At 45.6% G+C, this 27814-nt stretch overlaps 1 protein-coding gene across 12 annotated transcripts in view; it reads left to right on the top strand.

The window, feature by feature from the left end:
• The window catches only part of MRTFA (myocardin related transcription factor A), a 195819-nt gene that overhangs the window by 154714 nt on the left and 13291 nt on the right, over positions 1 to 27814 (top strand). For 11 of the 12 annotated variants that reach the window (XM_089920040.1, XM_089920035.1, XM_022596558.2 and 8 more), the window contains 4 exons: positions 479 to 544; positions 22397 to 22452; positions 25127 to 25202; positions 26122 to 26283. In XM_089920040.1, the coding sequence (XP_089776166.1) occupies positions 538 to 544; positions 22397 to 22452; positions 25127 to 25202; positions 26122 to 26283 (301 nt within the window). In that variant the 5' untranslated portion in view covers positions 479 to 537. Of the gene's footprint in view, positions 1 to 478; positions 545 to 22396; positions 22453 to 25126; positions 25203 to 26121; positions 26284 to 27814 lie in introns of those variants that run through there. The other variant, XM_089920037.1, reaches the window with a different exon arrangement.

Below are 27814 nucleotides of genomic sequence, written 5' to 3'. Positions count from 1 at the left end.
AATTTTTAGATACAAAAGAAAAGATTTTACAAACAACCAATACTTCCTGATCTATCACTCGCTATACTTATGGTGGTAAACATTTGCTACCAGAAAGAAGGTGTAGAACATCTAGAAAGCTTTTTCTGCTGTGCGGTGGTCCTCATTATGTTTTCTTTGAGTTAAGAATTTGTGTTTTTTTCGTCTTGGAGGAGGGCACAGTGTTGTAGAAGGTTTTGAACAAGAGGCAAGACTTTGGTACTTTGTGGATTGTTATCACCCAGCAAGACCCTTTGCAACTTCCTCTCGCCGCCCACAGCAGAATACGGAAACCGTGCTGTATCAGGCCACTTCTGCAATTACAGTCACAATTAAAGGGGATCCTTCTTTCACGCTACACCGTTCTGTTTCGAGGCTTTCTTTGCATTTAAAAATGTGTCTTTTGTGGTGGAATGCCCAACTGAGCCTTGATCTCCCCTCTCTCTTTGCTGCCATGCAGTGCTGCAGTTGAAGCTCCAGCAGCGCCGGACGCGGGAGGAACTGGTGAGCCAAGGGATCATGCCGCGTAAGTACCACTCTCTCTCCCCCTCTCAGCACTTTATAGAGTTGCTTTTAGGATGCGGTGTGTGTACCCAGTATGCCACGGGGAGCATCTAACAGAAAACAAGGCCTATGGGGTTCATTTTTCACTGCTTTCTTTGTCATACTTTTCTAAGTTCAGGGGCTCTCAATCAGTGATAGTTAAGAGAACAGCCCTAATTGATCAAGTTCAGTGAAACAAAAAATGTTAGGTTTAACGGTACCATTGAATCATCCTTAGCTTCTGAACTGCACGTTTTAAAGGGTTTCTACGCCCTATTATACTTCCCTTTATAGGAGGAACAGATCTTGAGCTGGGGTACTGTGAGGAAGAACACTTCTCACATGTGTTTTGCTTTAGTGTTCGGGTGCTTGGGAAGAGACAGCCCTTTTCCATCTAGTATTCTGAGTCAACCCCAGTTTTATTTAGAGTGAGAGCCTCAGATATACCCTAAGGCTGGCGTGGGGATGAGTGTGCCTGAATGGAGTCATTGATGGGGGTATCGCAGGGCTGGGCTTGGTGCAGAACTGCGTCACTTGGGAGAAATAAAGCCAACCTTGGAATCTGTTAGAAGTAAGAAAATTTGCTTTTACTACCAATAGCCTTATAAAATGAGTGGAAGCTGAAGCCAGCAAAATTTTGCTTTTTTTGACATTTCTTTTTAAGTCATCAGCAGAGAGTTAGGCTCTCCCTCTCATTTCTTTTATCTTTATGTGTTAACTGCTACTTGGACACACCCTAATGAAGTAAAAATTTATATATCATACAGCAACTTCTAGCTTCATAGTGGGAGAACTGATGTTTTTCACCTTAACTCAGTGCCTGCTAACCTACTGCTACTGTACTTTCCTAATTCTCATTCACTCATTCATTCAAAATATTTGAGTACCTAGTGTGTGCCTGTTGATACAGGAAGATAAGTTCAACTCCTGCTCTCAGGAGTTTTGTACTTAGAAGACTGATAATATAATAAACAGGGAGACAAACACAATTATTTCAAAACATGGTAAATGCTATGAAGTAAATTAACTGGTTGGTATATTAATAAATAATAGGAATGGGATGGAATCACTTTGGAAAAGTTGGTCAAGAAAGGCCTTCTTGAGGAGGAAATATTTGAGCTGAGATCTGAAGGATATGATGGAGACAGTCATTCAGAAGCAGGAAGAGGGCCCAGGAAGAAGGAAGAGCAAGTGTAAGGGCCTAGTGCAGTTAAGAGCCTGGCGTGTTTGCAAACATCAAGGAAGCCATTGTGTCTGGGCCTGGTAAGTGAGGAGGCCCGTTAAGATTGGCAAGGTGTGCGGAGCCAGAATGAGAGCCTTGTCAACCACGAGAAGGAGGTAGGTTCTGCTTTAACTGCAATGGAAAGCCATTGAAGGCTTTTAAGCAAGTGAAGATGGGATTTGATTTATATCGTGGTAATACCAGGTCCATGTCTAAGAGCTAGAACTTCCTAGCTGAGGTCTCTTTCTGTCCTAAGTGTCAGCCGGGAAACTTAAGTCTCAAATTTATATCTTTTTTAAAATTGCTATTAACTACCAAACAATTTACCCACATGTCATCTTCTTCTCTGGCCTTCCAGTGAAGGACTCCCCATCTTTAAAGTGTGGATCAGTTAATGTGATCAGGTAGGGCGGTGTTGTGCTTTACAAAACGCTCCAGATCCTCCAGTCTATATACAAACCTTGTAGAGGAACAAGTTACCCAGCATCACGTGCCTTTCACCAAGACATCATGCGTTTAGTGTCTACTTTTTGCCTGGGGTAGTCCTAGGTGCTCTAGAGATTAAAGAAATGTAAGGCACAGGACTTGCCCTCAAGACATTTAACAGTTTATCTGGGTAGTAAGATTTGCCCATACACAAGATAAAGAGCAATTCAGCGTTGACCTGTGGGGTGCTGACTCTAATTACAGTACTGGTTCTGAGAGCATAGTGCTACTTCTCAGGATCTGTAGTATGTTCAGGATCCAAAAGCCACGCGGAGGATGAGTGCCTTGCATTCTTCTTGCTGCCTTTCATTTGATACTAGGGGCTACTGGAGATAACTGTTTAATAAGATTTATTGTATACAGTCTCCTTGCTTAGCATTTCTTACAGTATTCTGTGTTGTTAAGACAAATGATGCTTGAGTATTGCAGTTATCTGCTTATATGTTTGTCTCTCCAATTAGACTGTGAGCTCCTTGAGAAAGTATCTTATTTATATTTCTGTCCCCAGTACCTGGCATTGAATGAACGAATGAATGAAGACAGCCAGTTGTAAAGTGGAGTGTGTGTGTGTGCGCGCATCCGTGTGTGTGTGCGCGCACGCGCGCGCGCGCGTGTGTGTGTGTGTGTGTGTGAAAGAGAGAGAGGGAGAGGATGAAAGACAGACACAGATACCACTCTATTGCAAACTTGTTGGAATTCTGGGCATGGAATTTGAAACAACACTCCTGTTCTGTCAGGAGCCCAGGTTCTAAAATATTCTGAATATCTAATTGTGTGCTTTGGGTGGTTCTCTGTATCTGTGAAGTGAGAATGATTGCCCTTCTTATAGGAATAGAAATGCCCTGCTTCTATGAGAATATTGCATCTTCCCTCATACAACAAGCCACCTTCAACTATGGGCACAGTTTGGTTTCCAGCTTTTCTAGTGAAGAAAGTAAGAAGCAAACTCTTAGATTATGAGAGAGAGTGTTGAGGCCTGGGAAGAGTTTCAGGTGTGAAGTTCCCTGCTCATCAGCATGCCTGCTCACGTGCAGATAGGGCCCTGAGTTCCCAAAGATGAGGCTCTTTTTTTCCCCAGCCCCTCACCCTCTGAGTAACACCACTTCCTCACCACAGCCCCTCACCACTACCCTAACTCCCATTATAGTCTCCAACATTCTCTGCCTCCCTGACATCCCCAGCAATTCCACATCTCACCCTTCACTCATGTCTTTCAAAAACAATATGAGTAGTGCTGGGGGCAAATCATAATTGATCAGCCATTTGTTGATTATTGGAGATTTGGAGACCTGAAAAGATAACCTCTGGTTTGAAGTGCCCATTTCCATTTCCATCTTGCTGGCCTGAGGAGTTTCTGAAAAGTGCCTTTATGTTTAAGTTTGTTGTACAACTTAGGAAGTAATTAGGACCTTCAAACCCCAGAGGAAAGGAGCAGTGTAGTCATGGCTATATTCTGCCTCATCATTTCTGATAATATCTTTTATCAAATTCTTCTCATCCCAGTCTTTCTGTAGCTCTAGGAAGAACCCACCCACCTCGTTTCAGAGAACCCTCACATGCAGCTCCCATGTGTGGCTGGCTTCCAGTTCTGACATCATATCTGTAGGACATGATGTTTTCAGTAGCTGCCTTGCTGTCAGGGTCATTCATGTTTTTGCATATTGTTCAAAGTTGGGCTACGGCCTTCCCATAGAATTCAGGGGATTAAAGAATCCCTCAATTCGCATACACCTCTTTCTGCTACTTGATATGCTCTGTTCATGGCATCTAAACTATGGGATATAAAAGTTGGTTTCTGATGTGTTTTTAAATAGAATCATTTCCCAGAATCCTTCTTTCTCATCATGTAAACATTTGTCTCGAATTTAACACTACTTAAACCCTACCAAATGCAGAGTGCCAGATAGCAAAGGATTACATATTCCAGGCCCTTAGCTTTCTTTAATGATGTCTGAAGCTCTGCATATCTTGAGGGAGAGGAGAGATGGCACAGATAGGAAGCTGGTGTTTAAGTACAAAGATTAAGGAATGCTGCTGTATCTAGGATGAAGATTCATAGAAGAGGTGGGTCATGTGTGGTACACTTTGTTCTCAAACAGAGCTTTCCCCACAGCCTTTCTCTTTGACATTTAAAGTGTACAAGCCATAAGGTTAAGGTGAAAATTAAGAAAAACATTCTGGCAATGAGAGCTGCTGCAGAGGAATAACCTTTTAAAGGAAAAGCTGGAAATTCTCCTGACCCAAACAAATGAGAAAAAAGTCTCCTATAATCTTTCTAGATATGAGAGAAGAATCTCATTTGTCTGTTCCCTCTCCACCTTTTGTTATTCCATTGTGAATCCTTGAGAAAAAGCAGAGAGTAGCGTATTTCTAATGCTCCAGTTACCCCTTACCAGGCCATTATTGCCCCATGTGCATGTAGTAGGAAAACCTTGGTACCTTGGCAAACATGAGGAAATCATTATGTTTGTCCAGTAGATTAAGGATCTTCTTCCGTTTCTTGGGTGAGCTTGTTTTTTTCATTTTAAATGGTGTTTCTGTGCACTCAGCCTCTACCATTGGTGACACTTACTTCTCAGTGGTTGGGAAAATCCGAAGGGTGTGAGGACAGCACAACTCAGAGAGGGCAGCCACTGTCAGTCCAGGGGCCTGTCAAACTGCCTGGCCCCGGAGAGGCCCTCAGACATGTTGCTGGGTGAGAAAGTGAGCCAGTTGGCCAGCTAGTTTTGACTGATTTATATATCTTCTAGTAGGCCCTGTGTTCTCACCCTGAAACTGGAAAAAAATGGCCTCGTGTAATGGAGTTCCCGCAGCTCTATTTTTAATAAACTTCACCACATCTTGATTCCCCAGCCCTTCAATTCTACGGTTTGATCCCTTTGTCATGCTTCAGCCGTTGGCATTAGCCAAGTGCTACACAGAGACAGTGCGGCCCAGTTGCAGCACTGGTAGCTAATCTAAGCTGTCATTTTACCGGCCCCCACGTTAGCCCAAAACCTCCTGCTCATCTGACTGTAGCAGTCTCTGCACCAACAAGAAATTTCTTCTAAACTCTGACAGAAGGTTATTTAATGGCTAGAAGTGTCAGGATTAATTATTGCGATCTTTTTTCCTCTGTAGCTAAAATTCTTAATAATAATATTTTTGCTATTTGTAACTTGGGAATTATTTCTTATATTATTCTTGATCAAGTGTACAAACTGAGTTTCAAGATTCTCTTTCCTGAGTACATATGGATAAAAATCTATTTTGGTGAAGCTCTTTTAAAAGTGACTTTTGGTGTTCTTAACCCCTGAGAAGGTAAACCAACCTCCTCAGACCTCAGAATTTCTTGTAATGAGAAAGGGGCTATGATTTAACTTTGTCACTCTCAGTCCGTCTTTATTAAATACTGAGGTGCCGTGGCATCTTTTCCCCCAAGCTACCATGAATTCAAAAGAACAAGCCTTTATACCAGCCCTGTCCAATAGCACTTTCAGTGATGTTAGAAATATTCTATAACACTAGCCACTAGCCACATGTGCTATTGAGTGCTTAAATGTGGCTGGCGTGAGTGAAGAGCTGAATTTTTAATTTAATTTTAATTAATTTAAATGTAAGTAGTCATATGTGGGTGGTGGCTGTTATATTAGACAATAGGGTTTTAGGCTTTATTCTGCCACTTAGAAACAAGGTGATTTTAGGCAACTCACTTAACTTTTCTGAACTCAAATTCTACTTTTATAAAATTCTTATCTAACATGGAAACAACCTAAATGGATGTGTGGGGTGTGTGTGTGTGTACACACACATATACACACATATACATACAGACAATGGAATACTACTCAGCCATAAAAAAAGAATGAAATAATGCCATTTGCAGCAACATGGATGGGCCTAGAGATTATCATACTAAGTGAAGTAAGTCAGAAAGAGAAAGGCAAATACCATATGATATTGCTTATATGTGGAATCTAAAATATGACACAAATGAACTTATCTGTGAAACAGAAGAAGACTCACAGAGAGAACAGACCGTGGTTGCAAGGGGGAGGGAGGTGGGGGAGGGATGGATTGGGAGTTAGCAGGTGCAAACTATTCTGTGTATGTATAACTGAATCACTTTGCTGTACCCCAGAAAATAACACAACATTGTAAACCAACTATGCTTCAATAAAATAAATTTAAAAAAAATAAAATTCTTATCTACCCCACCGTTAATTTGGAGATAAATGAGATGATGTAGTGTTCATGCTTCTGAAATACAGGTAGTATTATTTGCAGTTAAGAGTGAGAACATTAGCTTGGATCTACCATCTTGTGAATCTGAAAGCAGCTTTTTATATATATATATATCTCATTAAGTTCTGTGAAAACCAGTGTTTGGGAACAGGAACTATCTTTTTTTTTTTTTTTTAAGCATCTTTATTGGAGTATAATTGCTTTACAGTGGTGTGTTAGTTTCTGCTTTATAACAAAGTGAATCAGCTATACATATATTCCCATATCTCCTCCCTCTTGCGTCTCCCTCCCACCCTCCCTATCCCACCCCTCTAGGTGGTCACAAAGCACGGAGCCGATCTCCCTGTGCTACGCGGCTGCTTCCCACTAGCTATCAGTTTTACGTTTGGTAGTATATATTAGTCCATGCCACTCTCTCACTTTGTCCCAGCTTACCCTTCCCCCTCCCCATGTCCCCTCAAGTCCATTCTCTACATCTGCGTCATTATTCCTGTCCTGCCCCTAGGTTCTTCATAACCTTTTTTTTTTTTTTTAAAGATCAGGAACTATCTTTCAGTAAATAAAATCCTTCTTAATTTCACTTTCCTCCCTACCCTTGGATTAAAAAACAGTTGCTGAAAATTACTGACTCAAAGAACCACTAGTCAACATGGTACTCTGTTAAAATTGTTCCCCTTTTGGTTGTATATTAACAGGACTACTATTTCATTAGCTTGCCCTCTCCATGGTAATGTATTTTTGTTTTTAACCTCTCTTAAAACAAAACAAGTGAGTGGCTGGGTTGGGAATAATTTTTTTTTTTTGGGGGGCAGCTTGCCAAGAGACAGAAATGTTCACCGGCAGGGACACTGGTGATTCCAGAGCAGAAGAGGGTCTAGTTTGAGGCTGAATTGCCACCCATCCCCCTTTTTGTAAATCTTACAAAGATTGAAGATGACAGAATTGTAGGCTTCAAGGAAATGTCATTTGTTTTGCTTTTAAGTGAAGTGTTACAATGTCTGAGACGTTCTTTTTTTAAATTTTAATTTATTTTTTTATACAGGAGGTTCTTCCTAGTTCTCTATTTTATACATATTAGTGTATATATGTGAATCTCAATCTCCCAATTCATCCCCCCATCCCGCCCCCCGGCCCCGCTTTCCCCCCTTGGTGTCCATACATTTGTTCTGTACATTTGTGTCTCTATTTCTGCCTTGCAAACCAGTTCATCTGTACCATTTTTCTAGATTCCACATAGATGCGTTAATATACGATATTTGTTTTTCTCTTTCTGACTTACTTCACTCTGTATGAGTGTCTCTAGGTCCATCCACGGTCTGAGACATTCTGTCTCAAAGGATTCTGTGTAGATTATGAGTTTGGGTGGGGCTAGGGTGAGAGCAGATCCTCACCTGGGCCTTGGCCGTTTCGCATGTGCTCCAGTCCACTTGGGAGTTGCTAGAAGCTCTGTGTGGTAGTCTCTGAACAGCTGTTCCTGTGAGCCAAAGAAGTTTGGACAGGATCTGACCAGCTCCCCTTTCTGGCAGCAGCTCAGAAGAGCCCTCCCTCGGGACTTCCCTGGTGGCGCAGTGGGTAAGAATCCGCCTGCCAATGCAGGGGACACGGGTTCGAGCCCTGGTTTGGGAAGATCCCACATGCCGCGGAGCAACTAAGCCTGTGCACCACAACTACTGAGCCTGTGCTCTAGAGCCCACGAGCCACAACTACTGAAGCCCGCGCCTAGAGCCCGTGCTCCGCAACAAAAGAAGCCACCACAATGAGAAGCCTGCACACTGCAATGAAGAGTAGCGCCTGCTCGCCACAACTAGAGAAAGCCCACGTGCAGCAGCGAAGACCCAACATAGCCACAAATAAAGCAAATAAATAAATAAATTTATAAAAGAGAAAAAAAGAAAAGGCCTCCCCAAAGCCTGCAGTTTTCCCACCTCTCCAGTCCACCCGGGGCCCTCAGGCTCGTGCTTCTCTCAGATGCTCAGTCTCATAGTGTGGTCCACTTGGCTTTTTCAGATACATAGATATCTCTGGATGAAAGAAGTAGTTTTTTTCCCTTTTCTTTTTAATTGAGATGTAATTGACATACATTATATTAGTTTCAGATGTACAGAATAACTTTTTTTTTTTTAAAGAAGCAGAGAAAGAGAACTCCGCCTATCTGAGATGGTGTATCCTCAGCACAGGAATGTTACCATTTAACTGTAGTTGAATCCCAAGTTTAAATGGCATTTGATAAACACCATGGTAGGGACTTCCCTGGTGGTCCAGTGGGTAAGACTCCATGCTCCCAGTGCAGGAGGCCCGGGTTCAATCCCTGGTTGAGGAACTAGATCCTGCATGCATGCGGCAACCAAGAGTTCGCATGCCGCAACTAAGAAGTCTGCATGCCGCAACTAAAAGATCCCGTGTGCCATAACTAAGATCTGGCACAACCAAAATAAATAAATAAAAATCTTAAAAAAAAAAAAAAACACCGTGGTAAAACATGTGTTCCAGGATTAGAGCTAACCTGATCCCTAGATTTGAAGCTGAGAGAAAATTGGTTAGGCATATGGCCTCAGGAATCTTCTCTTTCATCTCAGGAGAAGACCAGCTGGGCACGTCACTCCTTGGTATTTTATGTTGCCTTTCTGATATATGTCAGCATCCTCGTCTCTCTTCCTGCTGATGTAGGTGATCAGAAGTGTGTATTCCTATGTCAGTGGTCAGTGACTAGCATAGAACCTCTTCCTTGTCCAGTTGCTAACTAATCCTAAGATAGACCCACGAATGAGTTGTATGTTCTGAGCGTATTCATCGCTGAATCCAAAGAAGAATCCAACAGGGAGCTCTCTTGAACAGACCATCAAAAGTAATCTTCTTGATACAGGTTCTTGATACAATTTAATATCTAAAAAGTGTAATAGGTATTCACTTTCATTTAATAATTAGTTCTCAACATGTCTGAGATATCCAAGGCTAACATCTTTGCAAGATAATAAGTGAAGTAAAGGAGTTAATAAAGTCACTTGTTGAAACTATGCACTAATTTTACTTAAACGATAAAAATCCTAAAGAATTATGTACTCAAGGGGAGCCCTGATAGATATCTGATGATGGCAGTGATTTAAAATCCTTCAGCCTAGTGGGATGTTATTTGCAGAAGGGCAAAGGTGATTTGGAGCTTGTATCTAAACAGATGACTTAGATGTATTGATTATAGGGCTTCAAAAAGGGGTATATGTGTATGCTTCAGCAAGGAGTGTATATTGGAATGATAATTGACTGATCTGGAGTATTAGGCTGGGCTATGGTGTGAAAGGCAGATAAAAACATGGCTGGCATACATGTCAAAGAGAAACTTGGAAGGCCAAATTCAAAATATTTGATCCCTGATATTTTAGCCTTTTGGAATTCACTGTACCTGTTGATATTCATGCCATGCAGGATTGTGCTATGACTTTTTTGTCCCAGTCTTGAGTCTCTTTCACCATCAGTGGGTCAAGGTTGAAGATTCTAGAGCAGCTTGCACTTCTGCAAAGGAAAAGATTAGCATCCTTGAGTCTCCATTTTTAACATTCATTCCTGGTAGTTGGCTTCCCTGATGGTTTGGGTGGGGGTGACAGCCCAAGTGCCAAAACAGGATACGGATGAAGCACGTCTTCTGCCTGTCAGTTTGGACCCGTGCTTGCCCCATACCCCATCACCCAAGCTCGCTCTTTGATTCACGTGAACTTAGTTCTGGTTTTCGTTGTTATGGCCAGTCCCTGGACTGTTGACACAACTCTTTGGTTAATGGTCAACAATTGCAGGTTATTTTTGCAGGCATTTTGGTATGACGGATAAAAACAGAAAGACAAAAAATGGAAGTCAACCCCAGTTAGCTCTCAGCATTTGACTCCACACCCACGCTGTTCTCTTCAGAAGGAGGATGGCACAGAAGAAAAAGTTAAAACAGTAACAGTGCCAAACGCTTATTAACCAGAGCTTCTAGCAGATGGCAGAGCACTTTCACTTTGATGCTAGGAGTCATCACGGCAAATTATATAATTGCTATTTTGCCGATGAGAATACTGAGGCTCAGAGGGGTCATGTGACTTGCCCAAGGTCACAGCACCACTAAAAGACAGAGGTAGATCCACTCCAGGTCTTCTGGCTCTGAACCCCGTGCTAATTCCTGAAAGTCACAGTCTAATGATTCTTATTGACAGAGGAATTCATGATGATAGCTTGATGTACTTTCAAAATTTCAACTTTGTAAATATTAAAATTGAAAACAGTGTTAGATCGGGAACTACAGTTGGTGGGGAAAGGTGGAAGTTAGTGGGGAGGGGTTGTATGTGAGAGTAGCTCCATCATTTTTAAACCCTCTATTAAAATTGCTTCCAAGTTGCTGCTCTTGTCTGCTTGCTTGAAGGCCATGGGCATCTTTTCACTTCTGTCCTAATAATGCTTAGTTAAATCAGAGGTTCTTGATTTTGTGTGTGTGTGTGTGTGTGTGTGTGTGTGTGCGTGCCATTGATGCTCCTTGGAAAATCTTACACATCCTCTCACTAGACAGTTGCCCAAGCAAGTACCCAAAATTCAGCACACAGTTTCCAGGGATTCATAGATACTCTAAAGCTGGTATAGTGTGCCCCAGGTTAAGGGCCCCTCCTCTGCCTGGATGTGGAATCCCAAGAAAAATCATTCCCCCAATGCTGTTGTAAACCCTTACACATCAGTGACACAGCCAGCCTCTGTGCTCCTCACCTGCTGTGTGCTAAGACCAAGGACTACATTTCTGTAGCTGCCTTCCACTGAGTGTGTTGCCAGGCCCGAATACAAACAGCAGGGTGTGGAATCCATCCCAGCTGAATGAGGCCCTCGCCAGGGTGTGAGGAAGATGGCAAAAAGCCCTGATCCTCTGACTCTCAGAAATACATACTTTGCACCTCGAAGCAGTGGTCCTTCTGAAAGGAGCTCAGGAGATTAAACTCTACCAATTTGTGGACACCTACACAGCCATCAGAGTTGCAATTTTGAGTTAGCTGTTCCGAAAAATTATCAAGTCCTTACTAGGTGTACTTTTTAGTCACTTAGCCCCTGGTGGTGGAGAATGAGCAAATAAAAATTCTTACATTCTCATCTGCAGTGTCACGTTTCCCCTGACTTTTGGACTAGGGAAACAATAGTTTTCAAATTTTATTGGCACCAGCCTCCTTGAAGAGCTGACTAAAGATTGAAATTCTTGAAGCTCTGGAATCTCTGCATTACGTAGAGATTCTTGCCCTCCAGAGACTTTCTAATGCAAGTGTGGTTCTGGAACCACACTCGGAGAAACACTGGACCAAGGGCTGCTGGCATCATTCCCCTTTTCATTTTTAGTGACGGCGTAGAATATTGTTACTGTCTTCTCGCCAGGAGTTCTGAAGTACAGGATAGTCCTATCCACGTGATTCAAGAGTTGATGAATTTCTAAGACAGTTGACGCTGCTGCATATAAAATGATTGAGTACAGACAGCTTATGACCCCTTGCCTCCAATGCTGGGAAAAGCCTGCCTTGCCTGCCTCTCATATGGCCTTGCACCATGTCTGGGGTCAGTTTGGTGGAGTTAATGAACTGCCTGGAGCTGTGTGACAAACTTCTGTGCTAGGGCCACGGGATGTGGCAAAAGACTCAGTTAACTTTGGAAGGAGTTTGATTATACGGTGACTCCCTCTTCTGCTATGTTGACCCCTTTGAGAGAGGGTTGATGGGAAAAGGGATGAGAAAATGTGTGCCCCTTGACATTTACTGAGGTTATATCTGAAGTCCTCCCTTCTGTCCCATTGCCAATATTGGAGCAAATGACAAGGCAGCATTTCTTTCCAGAGGAATAGCGAGAAGAAAGCAAAATGTAAAAGATCAGATTAAAATCACTGTTTGTTATTTTTTTGTAACTATCAATTTTTTTTTTTTTAAAGATGCTTGATCAGAGAAGTATCTTTTCTCTGACCCACTCCCACTCCTCCTCCTACCTGGCTTATGCTGAAATATACATAAATTAAAAGATCGAATTTTAGAATCAGAAGAACCAGAGGCCTTTGTTCTGCCGTTAATTAGGATGTGATCCCAGGCAAGTCAGTTCTCCTTTATAAAGTGTAGGAAATAGCAGGTACTAAGAAGCTCAAGTTAGGTAATTCCCAGCATGCTGTGCAAACAGCAGGGGAAAAACAAGAAAACCATTTGCAGCAGATCTTTTTATTTACGTTACCCTCAGGAGCCTTTTTGTCAACAGCACGGTTGACAGGCACAATCCTGCTTTATTTCTTCTCCCTGTTTCATTCCCTCTATTTCTACTTGAGAACAAGTAAAGTCCAAAGTCCTGCAGGGCCCTCTGCAGCTCCCCCTCTTACAGCGTCTCTTCCCACTCTTCTCTCTGCTCACTCTGCTCTGCCAGCCTGGCCTGCTTGAGGTCCCTCTGTCTCTCAGGCAGGTTCCCACCCAGGGCCTTTGTACTTGCTCTTCTCCTTGCCTGCAGGGCTCATTCCTTTCCTCCAGGTCTTGGCTCAAACATCACATTAGAAAGTCTTTCCCTGACCACTGCATATAAAATCCTGCCCTATCACCCTCTATCGCCCATACCCTGCTTTATATTTCTTCAGAGCATGTACCACCTCCTAGTGTGTTAGGTGTTTATTTGTCTGATGCATCATTCTTCACTAGGGAAGAACAAGGATATCCCAGCACCAACGGACATGTGGGCTCTCAATTAATACTTGTTGCGAGTGAGTAACCAACAGTTAGTGGTCTTAACCCCTTAGGGGACACACACCTCTGGATCCCACCCTCACTCTTACTCCTCTGCCTCTTGTGATTGGTCCCCATCTCCACCAACTCACCGGCATAGCTCCGAGACCTCTGGCTGTGTCCTAAGTATGAGTAATCCTCTGGAAACTTTGCAAGCCATATTTTATCTGACCTGCGCACTATTAACATCTCTCTCTTTCTACCTACACCCTTTTTCTTTATCTCTATATGTTTATAGCCTTCTCCCACCCCCGTGAGCCTTCTCAGGTTCTTTTGCTGGGCTCTGTCCGTCACCTGTGCTTAAATTCTGAGAGTCTCTTAAGATTCATCCTGGGAAGTATTTTCTTCTGTCTCAACATAACATATATTACATTATCCCTAGATGATGCCGTATGCACACACATACACATATAAGCATATGTACATATATACACACATACAAGTACACACACATACCACTTGCACATCTCTTGATAGGATGTCACACAATTAGCTCATATTCAGCATGTCCCAAACTAAACACCATCTGTCCCACCCTGTCCCAGGCCTACTCCTTCTGTATCCCCTCTCTGGGAGTGTTAATGGCACAACCATTTACCTGGTCACTCCATTTTATTCTTCTGAATGGCCTCTTGATCTCTACTAGAGTGATCTTGTAAAAATGCAGTTCTTACTCTTTTGCAATTCCCAGTGTAATACTTGATTTCAGGCAGGTATCATCAATAGATGCTAAAACCATTAGGTAAGCAGTGCTCAGGGAACAGGATTTTCACAAGGCCTCAAAATGTTACCCCACAGATTATGTATTAATTACAAAAGGGGAAATGCTAGCTTTAGGATGGAGAGATCTGGTGTCACCTTTCATGCTTTCAGCACTGTCAGTGCTTGGGCAGCATGGTACTGTGTGTGTGCCTCCTGATGTTAAGAAGTACACATCAGCTATGTAGTCTTCCTGCCAAAAATGTTTAACCTAAATCTAATCACAAGGAAACAGCCAAATTCAGAATATAGGACATTCTTTCCACAAAACAAGCCGGTTTGTATACTTAAGTCAGTGTCAGGAAAAGTGCAAAAGGCAGGAGTACTGTTTCAAAATGTGACCAAGGAGACAACTATGAAATGTAGTGCATGATTCTTGATTACATCTTGGATTAAGGGGGAAAATCCAAACCGCTGTAAGACATTTGACGGGCAATTAAGGAAATTCCAACATGGACTGTAAATTCGATTATATTATTGGATTAATATTAATTTTCTGAGGTGTGATAAAGATATTTTAGATAAGAGAATGTCCTTCTTCTTAGGAAATGCATATTGAAGAATTTAGGGATGAAATGTGATTGATAGTCATCCCTCTGTATCTGCAGGTTTCGTATCCACAGGTTCTAAATATGTGGGTTCAACCAACCGCAGATGGAAAATATTTGGAAAAAAAAATTCCAGAAAGTTCCCAAAAGCAAAACTTGCATTTGCCACGCACTGGAAATTATTTACATAGCAATCACATTGTATTAGGGATTATAAATAATCTAGAGACGATTTAAAGTATATGGGAGAATGTGCATAGGTTATATGCAAATGCTACGCCATTTTGTATAAGGAACTTGAACATCCTTATACAAGATTTTGGTACATGGATTTTGGTGTCCGTGGGGCATCCAGGAGCCAGTCACCTGCAGATACCAAGGGACAACTGTGTCTGCAACTCACTTCCAAGTGATTAAACAAAATTGTGTGTATGTGCATGTGCGCACAGGAGAGAGGGAAAACAAATAGGGCTAAAAGATAACTGGTGAATCTAGGTCAGAGTTATAGGGTCATTTATTACTTGCTCTTTCAGTGTTTTTGTAGGTTTCAAAAAAAAAATTCAAAGTTAAAAGGGGTGCAGGGAAGAGGGGGGAGCATGTGAGTGCAGACATGAGTGGTGAAATGAATATATACCAATTACCAGGTATGTTTCTGCTCATTTAATTTTTTTTTTAACATCTTTATTGGAGTATAATTGTTTTACAATGGTGTGTTAGTTTCTGTTTTATAACAAAGTGAATCAGTTATACATATACATATATCCCTATATCTCTTCCCTCTTATGTCTCCCTCCCTCCCACCCTCCCTATCCCACCCCTCTAGGTGGTCACAAAGCACCGAGCTGATCTCCCTGTGCTATGCAGCTGCTTCCCACTAGCTGTTTTACATTCGGTAGTGTATATATGTCCATGCCACTCTCTCACTTCGTCCTAGCTTACGCTTCCCCCTCCCCATGTCCTCAAGTCCATTCTCTAGTAGGCCTGCGTCTCTATTCCTGTCCCGCCCCTAGGTTCTTCAGAACCATTTTTTTTTTTTAGATTCCATACATATGTGTTAGCATACGGTATTTTTTTCTCTTTCTGACTTACTTCACTCTGTATGACGGACTCTAGGTCCATCCACCTCACTACAAATAGTTCAGTTTCGTTTATTTCTATGGCTGAGTAATATTCCATTGTGTATATGTGCCACGTCTTCATTCCATTTTTTAACATAAAACATCAAGTTAGAAATAACTCCCCACCCCTCCATGTGGTTCTGATCCTGTCACTCACCTGGTTAGTGTGGTAACTCTGGCCTCCATGGTTTCTGATGAGAAATCTGCTGTCGTTCAAATTGTTTCTCCTCTGGCTGCTTTCAAGTGTTTTTCTGTGTTTTTAGTTTTCAAAAGTTTAATTGTGATGTATCCTGGGGTGAACTGCTTTGGGTTTAACTTGTTTGGGGTTTGCTCAGCTTCTTCAGTCTCTGAAGACTTATGTCTCTTGCCAAATTTGGGAAGTTTTAAGTACTTTTCCAACCCATCTTTTTCCTCTCCTTCCAGGGCTTGGATGACACGATGTTAAACTTTTTTGTGGGTGGAGGTGACCTTGTAAATGGTGAAAGTCCTGACACCTCACCAGTCCTCCCCATGACACCACCTCAGCGGGGGGAGGGGGGGAATCTCCTTACTGCTAGAGGGGGTGTAAGTCCAGGCTCCCCACTTGGTCTCCACTTATTCCTTGGGCTGGGGGCAGCCTCCTACTTGGCCTTCTTTGACACCACCTGGCAGGGGTGTTGGGGTGCTTCATTACAGCCTTGTAAGGGTGAAAGTCTAGCCTCCCACTTGGCCTTTCCTGTTGAGGGTGGGGCTTTCACCGTGCTGTCTGTCTGGAGTAGAATGATTACTGTCTTAAGTTTTTTCTCTTGCTAGGCTGCCCTTTTCCTGGTCGTATGGCTAGCGAGAGTAGGTTTTGTTGGGGCTTTTTTGTCCGCTTCCATTGTCATTTCCAGGTTGCCAGCTTCTTCAGCTCCAAGTCTGGGATGTAAGGCAAAAAGGAAACTCGGGGGACTCGCCACTGTGTCATTCTTTGGGTTCCAAGGTCCCTAGTCAGTCTGCCACCTTCCCTCCACCTTTCAGAACCTATTTATGTAAGGTCCAGAGTGTTTATTTGTACTTGGTGGGAAGAACAGAGAACATGTCTTCCCCGGCTCCCCAGATGCAGGCCCTGCCCCCCGCCCCCCCAAGCTTCATGATCCCCACGTGAACACCCTGGTCCCACCACATCAGACCACTTGTAGTCCCTAGAACTTGTCTGCCTGTGGTGTTTCTATTCCATTCATTTGGGTTTTCTCTGTAAAATCTACCCAGACAGTTCACACACTCTTTCCTCAGGCAGAATTTTGCCTCTTCTGTCTTACGTAGCGCTTTAAATTACCTCTACAACTATGCTTCCATCTTGTATTGTAACTATTTGTCTTTTTCCCTGACTGGACCCTGAGCTGCCTTTGAGGGCTGGGACTCCATCCTGTACATGCTTGTCCTCAGTAACTAGCACAGCAGTTGCTTAAGAATTATTTATTAGATAGATGGATGAATGGACGTAGTTCTGATTTCCCACCTGAGTTGTTAAGTATGTTTGTTACCACACACAGACACAGCCCCCACAGATGCACTGTGCGTATGCCTGCTGCTTCTACAGTGAACAGAGGAATCCAGCAGGCTTGCCTGGAAGAAGGGCTCCTTAGCCCATGGCAGTCTGTTGACCTCTGTTAGCTGTCCTGTGTTTATAGCCTTTGAGTTCCTCTGAATACAAAATTGGCCGTGAGCTTAATTCTAGCATAGTATGGGAACGATCATTTTTACTGTGTCAGCACCTAATAAAGTGACATTCAGACCCAGGCACCTAATAAATATTCCTTAATGATAATGATGAGAAAATGAATATCTGTGGTTTTTTGCTATCCTTCTTGCTGAGATGCATTTCCAGAACTGCTTTGTGGCTCCTAGGAGGCTTTCACTTGCCTACATGTTGAACTAAATTTGGGGCTGGTGATGGGAAAGCGCTACCATGTGCTAGGTTGGTTTTGTTTTTTTTTTTTTAAGTTACTCTCTTTTTATTTACTTATTGGCTGCCTTGGGTCTTTGTTGCTGCGCGCAGGCTTTCTCTAGTTGTGGCGAGCGGGGACTGCTCTTCATTGTGGTGCGCGGCCTTCTCTTGTTGTGGAGCACGGGCTCTAGAATGCAGGCTCAGTAATTGTGGCTCACGGGCCCAGCCGCTCCGCGGCATGTGGGATCTTCCCGGACCAGGATTCAAACCCGTGTCCCCTGCATTGGCAGGCGGATTCTTAACCACTGTGCCACCAGGGAGGCCCCGCTAGGTTGGTTTTTAAGGCTCCTTATGTTCGCGCTTCGGTGCTAGATCAGATCACAGCGCTCCGTCTGATCAGATCACACCCAGCACAGCACTGAACTCCCCCTGGAAGTGGATGGCAGTGTGTTTTGAAAAAGGAAATTGAAACAGTTTTTCTCTTTTTAGTTCACAAATGACCTCACTTAATTAAGGTAGCAAATGTGTAAGGGGAGAAAGAAGATGGGCGCTGGAGAGAGGGAACAGAGTATTAAATCGGGGGTTAGAGGCAGCCATGGGCGGGGCCCACATCTAGCACCGAAACTGTGACTAAGAGCACCACACCTCTTAGCCACTTGTGTTCATTTGATTTCCGTGGGGGGGGGGGGCTTGGTTATTTTTCCTTTGAGCACCTGTTTGCACACCCCCCTGTGTTCACGCAAAGCCGCGCAAGTGTTCCAGGAAACCAGCTCCCGGAGGGTGGGAGTAGAGGATCAAGTTTTGGTGCCCTCTGACACCAAAAATGTATATTCTCATAAACAACATGCACAGTTCTTGGGTTTGCATTGGTTTGGCGGGGCTTCTCTTTCAGAGACTGCCTTCTAGGAGTTTCTGGGAAAATAAAATTTCCGAGCGAGCAGTGCCCTGGCTCCTCTGGCAAAGCATTAAGGCAGCGAGAGAGGGCGTGAGCATCCAAGGTAAATGCCGCCCTCCTACTCAGACACATGTTTATGGTTAGCTTCGAGCCTTTGGGGATTTTCCACAGCTAGTAGAGGCCTAAACTTTTAAATTATTTTCTGCGTTGCTGTACTTCCTTGTGTCTCATTCCCTTAGCGTGGAAGCTTGTGATTTTGACTATACATTGCCACCTGCTTCTACATCAAGAAAGCCCAGGGCTTACCTTTATCACCCCTAATCTCTTCACTAGGTTACCCTCCACGGCTGCAGCTTTTAACAGAGCTGGCCAGACATGTATAGGAGTGCCCTTTCCACCCCAAACCCCTACCTACCAAGAGCACTGGCTGCCCCAGCTCAAGGCTTCCCCAGATGGGCCTGGGAAGCGCCTTCCAGGAGTCCTGACTGAAGCCCGTACCATGAAACCATCCCAGGACTCCAATCCCAGGAGTCACGAGGATGTTGCACCATGAGTGGGGATAAGTGACAGGTGAACTAGCTGTACTGTACGTGACTTCCTGCTTTCCACTGGGTCATTTCTCCCTCTTCCTTTCACATGTTGGAAGTGGCTCTTGAAATCGCTGAACTTGCTGTCACAGAGCAGAATTAGACGTGGGGAGAGAGCAGCACAAAGTGAGTGGGCTCTTCAAGGGCTGATAGAAGCCTACACACTTGTCACAAAGGGAGAAAGAGAGACAGAGCTGGACCTGGGTTGGGGTCTGCCACTCGGTGAGTGACCTCACAGGTTACTGCAGTGTTAGTTTCCTCACATATAGAATTGGAATAGTGGTGCCTACCTCATGGTTGTTAAGAGGATTCAATGAGATTATAATGTTGTTGTTATAAAATGAAACAGTCTTTTGGAATCAGTAATTATTGTTTTGAATTCTTTTCTTGGGCTTCATTTCTGGTTCTTTTGCCCAAGCTCTGAGCAGCTAGTGAACTGCTCTGGTCTTCTCATCCACCTCCAGGCTCGTCTACTAGTATCAGTGCTGAAGGCTGCACCTTAAGCTCCATGATGAGCCCCAGGTTTGAAACCGTGGCTTTGTGTACCTGCAGTCACTTTGCACCCCTCTTCTGAGCCTTCCTTACACATGTTTGTGCTCAGTACTGTGGTCGAGCTGGCCTTTCCACATGGCCTGCCCTCAGCCCTACATCTAAGCATTGCAGGTCATTGAGGCCTCCTTGCCTCCCATCCAATGGGGTCATTCTTCTCCACTTTTTGAAGAAGTTAAGGAGCCAACCCAGAGGAGGGAAAGAACTCTGACTTAAGGGTGAGAGAGAATTAGGTTATGATCCTATTCTGCCACTTGCTGCCTTTCCTGCCCTTTCTGAGCCTGTCCTCATCTGTACAGTGGAATATTACACATCACATGGAGTCAATAGGAGTATTCAATTAGGTAACATTTTAAAGTGTTTAGAACCATGCCCACCACAGAAGGTAGGCATCCTCGCTATTATGCAAAAATTTCCTTAACCCAGTGGAAAGCAGGAAGTCACGTACAGTACAGCTAGTTCACCTGTCACTTATCCCCACTCATGGTGCAACATCCTCGTTGTACATGAAAATGTTGCACTCCCCCTCCATCAAGAAATTCTGCGCTTTGTGAGTTGTTTTCCCAGAAGCTGGATCTGTGCCTTACCCCTTAGGATAGCCAGTGTAGGCCGTTGCACGCTGACTGGTGTTTAGCCAGATTATCTGTGACCGTGGTGTAGGAACTAGCTGGCCCGTGTGGGAATCTAACCCCTGTTTCAACGAAATCACTGCACGTGATGACAGCAGCACCCTAAATGTGTTGGTGAAGGCGCCATGGCTGCAGAGTCCTTTCACTCTCCTTCGGTTGTTACAGGAGTTCTGGGAGGTGGGCGGACTCGACTCTACAGAAGAAGAAAATGAGACCTGGAAAGCAGTCATTCCCCGTGTCACACCAGCGGTAACTGGTAGAACCCAGGACAGGCATGCACATGTCTTGCTTTTATATCTGGGACTTCTGTGAAGTTTTGAACCAAGATGAGAGCCTAATTCTGGCTGTACAAATGAAAGTTTAGAGCTCACAGAATCCTCTAGTTTTCCTGTCACCAGTGTACACTTTGTATCCGTTCCTTATAGAATATTCATTAATTCATTGAATGACTTATGTGCTGTCCGTGGCGGGGGTACTGTCAGGAAGAAGTAGACAAACCCCCTGCCGTGCCCAGAGGAGCTTATTGTAGTGGTAGGAGGCTGGTAGTGAATACAGAGAGATGCAGTATGACCATCCAGGGTGTCAGGCGGCGATGAGCTGTGGAGAAAACTAAGGCAGAAAGGCAGCTGGGGGCGGGGGGTGCGGACACTGAGTTTTGCTTTGATTCTTAGTGCTTCTCGTCTCGTCCGTGTGATAAGCGCTCCTAGAGCAAGGTTGTGTGTTCATTCCCTGCTGGTCCATCACACTCTGCATATCAGGACTTTTGGAGGCTGATTTTGGAGTTGAACCAGCCTTACTCAGTAGAAGCAGGTGCAGGGGCTGTCTGCTTACCCACTGAGATGCCAAGACCTTCAGATTAGAGCTGGGATGACCTGGGTCATGCTTTGGAATGCTCTGGTAGCTTGGAGAGGGAGCCTGTGCTGGTTTTCCTTAGAGATTATTTGTTAAATCTAGCGCTCCCCCTGCCGTTAGAAGATAGGGCACTTCCAACTGATCTTTTAAAATGGGTTTCTTTTTTACTTTAATATTAGGAAAAAAAAAACTTAGAGAAAAAAAGAAGTACTGCAGTAACATTTGGAGCTTTCTTCGGGGACTGCTGCTCCTGAGGCCCAGCCCCTGGGGGTGGGATGGGGGGAGGAAGCGCAAAGGCCCAGGCAGGATAGGGTCATATCTGTGCTCTGGCTACTTTTAGCGTCTCCTTACCCCTGCACTCCTACCGCAGCCAGCAGCCCAGCAAAAGTTATCTGCACACACAGTTTCACAGCTGCTCTGAAATTCTAGGGCAGCAGAAGTGAAACTGACCACGGTCTTATGAATTTTCCTCGTACTGCTGTTGTTCCCAACTTGAAGTGAGTCAGGCCTTTTCCCCTCTCATCCTCAGGGTGTCCCAACTCGTTATCTGCTGAGTTTTTGACACAGACTCTCTTCACAGCACTGCATTTGTAGAGGGTCCTGCTTTGGTCTCCCCACCCTCGGTGTGCTTTGCTGAGTTGCGAGCTGTGGCCATGTGGTGGTAGCCCCAGAAAAGAGCCGGGTCCGTGACGGGGGATACAGTGAGCCTCTGGTCAGCTGCTGGTTGTGTGCACCAAGGTTAACCATACAATCATGGTGAAGTTCTTTTAGTCCTTCAAGATGAAATTCAAGTTAATTTTAGCAGCACTATTAATACCAGCTGAACCGAAGAAGGAAATGGCACCCAAGTAGATGCAATGTCTTTTTGGTTTAACTGCCTCATTCAAACAGTTCGGTCACTTTGCGATTCCTGATGAGGTTGGAGAAGGAAAGTGGGTGGACCCAACTTGCAGCTCTGCTCTGTGTCCCGGTCTCCCCGAGGGTAAAGGGAGGCCCAGTGGGCATTCTTGGAGAGTTGACTGCTCCATAAGGATTATATTAAAGTTATGTTCCCTGGGTGCACCTTACAGAGCCCAAGCTTAGGCAGTGACTGTTCCCATTAGGAACAAAGTAACCAGAATTGTTTTGATGGGGTAGCTGAACCATAAAGATATGTGCTTACTCAGGTGCCGTTTTCTTCTTCACTTCAGCTGATATTAATAGTACTGCTAAAATTAACTTGAATTTAAGATACCTTCTCCACTGTAAAGTGTAGCAGTAGACATGATGCTTCACTATAAAGTAATTCTTTCATCATTCTTCTCCCAACAGCTTTGAAAAGTCCAGCTGCATTTCATGAGCAGAGAAGGAGCTTGGAGCGGGCCAGGGTAAGGCACCTTGCTTCCCAAGGATTCCTAAGAGCATTTTCAGAGCCTGTTGTGCTGCTGTCATCTTCCTTCCAGTCTAGCGTTGCCTCCAGGGTCAGCCCTGGCCTTATGGTTCTAAATAGAAAGCTCTGGCTTTTCTGCTTCATCCCCACCCGAGCATCTCCCAGTGTGATGATATGGGCCATGATCGCAATGAGTTTCTTCCTTTAGTACGTTCAAGGGTATGTAATGGTCACCTCCCTTCTTTTGGTTTGGAGACCACTAGTATTTTCCCATCTTTAATTCCACTTAGCCTTTTGTAGCTGTTAGGACACGACCACCAGCCACGGAAAAGCTTGCTGAGTGGTGGTCCCTCCTGTCTGGCCACACTGCCCACACCTCTTCAGAATGGGCATGGAAACCTTACTGGTCTCCGTGTGCCCCTGAGCAGCCAGGGTCCACTTGAGGCCGTGGAAGCAGAAGCTGGGTCCCTCTGAGCTCAGGTTCACACTGCAGCACCTGGCTTGTTGCCCTGTCCCCCTCGGTTTCAGTTCCCTCGGGGGCCTCAGGGGATATTCTGCTGCCCAGTGTGGGCGGAGATGGGGAATTCGCCAGAACATGCTTCCCCCTCTCAGCCCCTTCACTTTTCTCTTTTATGTAAAAGACAAGGGAAGAGAGCCTCCCCAGATGGAGGATCATAGGCCGGGGCTCCCTAAGACCCACAGCTCTTTCAGAGACTGAAATATTTACCTCCAAGACTTATCTTACTGTCTTCTGTCTTTATTTTATTTTTAACAAATTTCTAAGGAAAATTAAGATTAATTCTTAGCGTGAGTGGGAAGAATGAGGCCACAGGTCCTGGGAACCAAAGGAGTGACCAGCTGCACTGTCTCAGTGCCTGGGAGGATGAGAGAATACAGCAGAGAGAAAAGGAATGTCATTGCCTGTGCCCTCAACCCAGTCGTAAGACTTGGCACCATTTCCCGGCCTGCTTCTCCAAGGCAAGGAGCAAATACGGACTAATTAGTACAGCTGCTAGTTTATTGAGTACTTTTGTGTGTGAAATTATAGCCTTTCTTGTTTATGTTCACATCAGCTCTTATGAATGAGGTGTTAGTATCTTTATCTCAATAGATGCAGTTAAGAGAGGTTAACTAACGTGTCCAGCTAGTAAGTGGCAAGCTTACTGGGATTTAAACCTTGGGGTGTGGACTCCAGGTGTTTTCTTCATCAGCACCGTATGCCTCCCTCTGCTGTCTGTGAAGACCTGCAGTGTACGACACCTGTTCTGCCGTCTTCTCCGGCAGTCATGGCAGTACTTCTGCCCACTGCAGATGGGTGATAGGCCCTGAACCCGCGGCCACTGTGAGCCATCTCCTGGAGAGCTCAGCACCACCCTGGGGCTGGCACAGAGCTGACCAGTCAGAGCACCAAGGCCAGTCCAAGGAGCGAGTCTTTACCTTGCTAGCAGGCATGCAGTATGCTCTGATACTTTATTTTCTATTCAATTCTACTCTACCCTACTCTGCTCTGTCTTGTCCTGTCCTGTCTTGTCCTATCCTACCCTATCCTGTGCTGGTCCTGACCCACTAATGGTCTTGACCTATGGTTTGTAAAATTCTGGTGCAAAGGTTAAGAGCACAGGCTCTAGAGTCAGACAAATCCGGGGTCATATATACATTATAACGTGAGCGCCGGGCAGTGGGCTGGCTCTGGGACTGTTGAGGGAATGGTTTAATTTGCTTGGCGTCTCAGAAGTGCAGAAATTAGGACATGAGACTTTAAGGAACTAGAGCTATGACACCATGTATCAAAATTAGTACTCTACTTGGCAGCCATTCAGAGTGAATGGAAAATGCTCATGGTATCAGGCAATGCCAAGTTTTTTGAAATAAGGTATAAAATTATATTCAGTATGATTATAGCTTTGCAAAATTAAACTTATCTTTTGCATGGAAGAATGATTAGAAACAAATATCCCCAAATACTAATGGTGGATGATTAAAAATTTTTATTGTTGTTTTACTTTCTAATTTTCTGAATTTTCTTTGATGAACATAACATATGATAGTAATAGATTAGGACTTCCCTGGTGGTGCAGTGGTTAAGAATCCACCTGCCAGTGCAGGGGACACGGGTTCGAGCCCTGGTCCGGGAAGATCCCACATGCTGTGGAGCTACTAAGCCTGTGCACCACAACTACTGAGCCTGTGCCCTAGAGCCTGCAAGCCCCAACTACTGAGCCCACGTGCCACAACTACTGAAGCCCGTGCACCTAGAGCCCGTGCTCCGCAACAAGAGAAGCCACTGCAATGAAAAGCCTGCGCACCGCAAAGAAGAGTAGCCCCTAGCCCCTGCTCGCCGCAACTAGAGAAAGCCAGCGTACAGCAACAAAGACCCCATGCAGACAAAAATAAAATAAATAAATTGATTTTTTTAAAAAAAGTAATAGATTAAAAAATATATTAGTAGTCCAGCCTCAGAGCGACAAATGGTCTTGACAGATGGATGATGCCCTTGGCAGGTGCACTGAAAGTGGACGCGTCCTTCCAGGCCTCAGGAGCCTGCAGTCTCCAGGCTGAGGTTGTGGTGGCTGCAGAGGTGACCCACTAAAGGCACGGCTGCTTTTTGGTCCTGTTCATGCCATAAGCTTGTGACCTGGATCTGAGAGCTGCTTGGTGTGTTTTTTCTATAGACAGAGGACTACCTGAAGCGGAAGATTCGTTCCCGGCCGGAGAGATCGGAGCTGGTCAGGATGCACATATTGGAAGGTGTGTTAGATTGGAAATGCTTCTTCATCTAAACCCTCATTCTCACTGTTTTCACCCCTGCACCACCCACGTTTCATCGTCCCTCTTTTTCATCACTCCCGTTTCTGTTGACAGTGTAAGCCAGAGCCTTAATGCAGTTAAAACAGCAGTGCTGTGGGCAACCACCCCTGGCTTTTGGGAATTCCCAAAGGAGCACAGTCACATTCTCTTGGGGTGGCTTCCCTTTTTCTATGGCCACGTCGTGGCCCTGGATCTCATAAAACCTCGGTATGAAATCCTTTCCTCCAACTCTGTTCTTAAATGTGTTTACTTTCTGTTTTCATTCATTCCTTCATCTGTCCATCCATCCGTTCATTTGCTCACTCAGTATTTACAGGAGCACCTGTGAAGTACAAGCAAGATCATCCCAGACGTACTCCACCTGCCCACACACACTTCTTTCCTCATTCTAGGGAAGGAAAGGTTTTGGCTTGAGCCTATTCACTTTTTGTTTGGTTTTGAAACCACTTTGGGGTTGGAAGAAGACTTTCCTAGACTGAACCCCACACTTTGCAGAGGAAGGCACTGAGGCCCAGAGCAGGGAGGTGGATTGTCCCCATAACGCAGCGAGCTTGAGGGAGAGGAGACACCACCCATTGCCTGGTGCTCTTTCAGCTCTAGCTCCAGCTCAGAGAGTCGTCTGGGCCAGCCTGTGCCTAGTGACCACTGTTGCGCGTGACCACACACTGTCCACAGCGGGGGCCCCTTCTTCTGTCCTTGTGAAACTTCAGGCCAGGCCACCGTACTCCGCCTGGCACTTGATTTACATTCTCATGGTCTCTGCTCCTTCCCCAGAGGGAAGGGGAGCTGCTCTGCAGTTCCCAGGGCAGGACCAGCTCATTCCTATATCCTCCTGCACTCCATTCTCTCCCACGGGCAGAGACCTCGGCTGAGCCTTCCCTGCAGGCCAAGCAGCTGAAGCTGAAAAGAGCCAGGCTGGCCGATGACCTCAACGAGAAGATTGCGCAGAGGCCTGGCCCCATGGAGCTGGTGGAGAAGAACATCCTGCCTGTGGAGTCTAGCCTGAAGGAAGCCATCATTGGTGAGGAGGCCCGGCCACCACGTGTGGACTTGAAGGCGGGGCGCAGAGGGCATGGGCTCTGGACCGCTTGCTCCCTGACTTCCTGCTTAGCCTTGGGGGAGCCGAGGTACAGAGTATGAGAGCCTGATAAACGGGTCCTGTGAGCCTGGGACAGCGCCAGTGGCCTCACAGATCAGCACCGTGCCAAAATAACTGCATCAGTGACAGAGAGGCCTCTGTCCACTTCCCATCTCTGTGAGTGCAGGGGCTTGTCCCTCTTTCCCAGAGAAGGTAGGTAGATGTCCGGGGTGGTGTGTGTGAGCACGTGGAGACGCTGGGACCTTGAAACTGTGCCTGCGGTTTCTTTTCATTAGTGAAATCTCTTCTTGGAGCCTGGCACTCTCCTCAGATAGTTCAGTCAGTAAAGGTCGATTGATCCAAGCAGTGTGCTAGGTGCTAGGGCCACAGCCCCACAAGGCAGACCAAGCCCCTCGTCCTTACGGAGCTCAAGCCCAGGAGCAGATACAGGCAAGGAAACAGGTGAGAGTGAGATGGAGGCCGCCCCCCCCGGCCCCGACAGCGGGCGTCGGTGTCAGAAGAGCTGAGGCCCAGGTGGGGGTGTTGGAGGGCCACCCCCCCCGGCCCCGACAGAGGGCATCGGCGTCAGAGGAGCTGAGGCCCAGATGGGGGTGATGGAGGCCGGCCCCGACAGCGGGCGTCGGCATCAGAAGAGCTGAGGCCCAGATGGGGGTGCAGGGTGAGTAGGAATGAAAGCGTATGCAGCGGGCAGAAGGAGCAGCCTGCACGTGGAGCTGGAAACGGGTGTTGAGACGTGAGGGGGAGGCCACAGAGTCCAGGACGTGCAGGGCCTCCTGTGCCACGGGCAGGTGTGCAGACATGATTCCCTCAGACTTTGGTAACTGTTGGTACAGACATGTTTCTTTGGCTGCCGCAGGCCTGAGACCTGCCCCCGAGGAGCGGCCGTGCCTTCAGGAGGCTCAGGTGCTCTCACGTAGGAGTGAGCTGGGTCTTTGGGCAGGGCAGGGGAGGGCACAGGAGTAGGCCCGAAGCAGGCCACGTTGGGCCCGAGCCCTGGCTCAGAGGAGACCGGTTTCTGGGACCTCATCTGCACCCGCAGAGGAGGTGCCCTGACCGCCCTCTTCCCCTTTAACTCCCTGCTTTGCCCTGGCATTCACTTCACCTTGTGTTAGTGTTTTCCTGCCCGGACCTTCACCAGATTCCACAACAGCGTTTGGGCCAAGGTCAGTTCTGGACTCTCCAGCCAGCCCAAGTCTGGTAAATGTTTGCTGAGAGTCAGCCATGCACCAGGCCTGTGTGAGTCCTGCCGTTACAGAGACGAACAGAATATGCTGCGCCTGCCCTCAGAGAACTCAGTCTGACGGGAGAAGGCTGCCGTGTGCACAAGTGATTTCTGAGTCTAGCTCCCAGGCACGGTGGCACCACGTAGTTAGAAAGACCAGGGCCCTGTAACATCGTAGCCAAGCCACCTGCCGTTCGGGACAGTTTGCAGGCTCCCAGGTGACGATGGCTG

The sequence above is a fragment of the Delphinapterus leucas genome, chromosome 11 (genome assembly GCF_059928025.1).
Source record: "Delphinapterus leucas isolate spDelLeu-1000000601 "Yukka" chromosome 11, BTC_Dleu_Yukka2, whole genome shotgun sequence".
NCBI lineage: Eukaryota > Metazoa > Chordata > Mammalia > Artiodactyla > Monodontidae > Delphinapterus > Delphinapterus leucas.
Note: the sequence above shows the minus strand (reverse complement) of the source record. Positions and strands in the feature narration are given on the sequence as shown.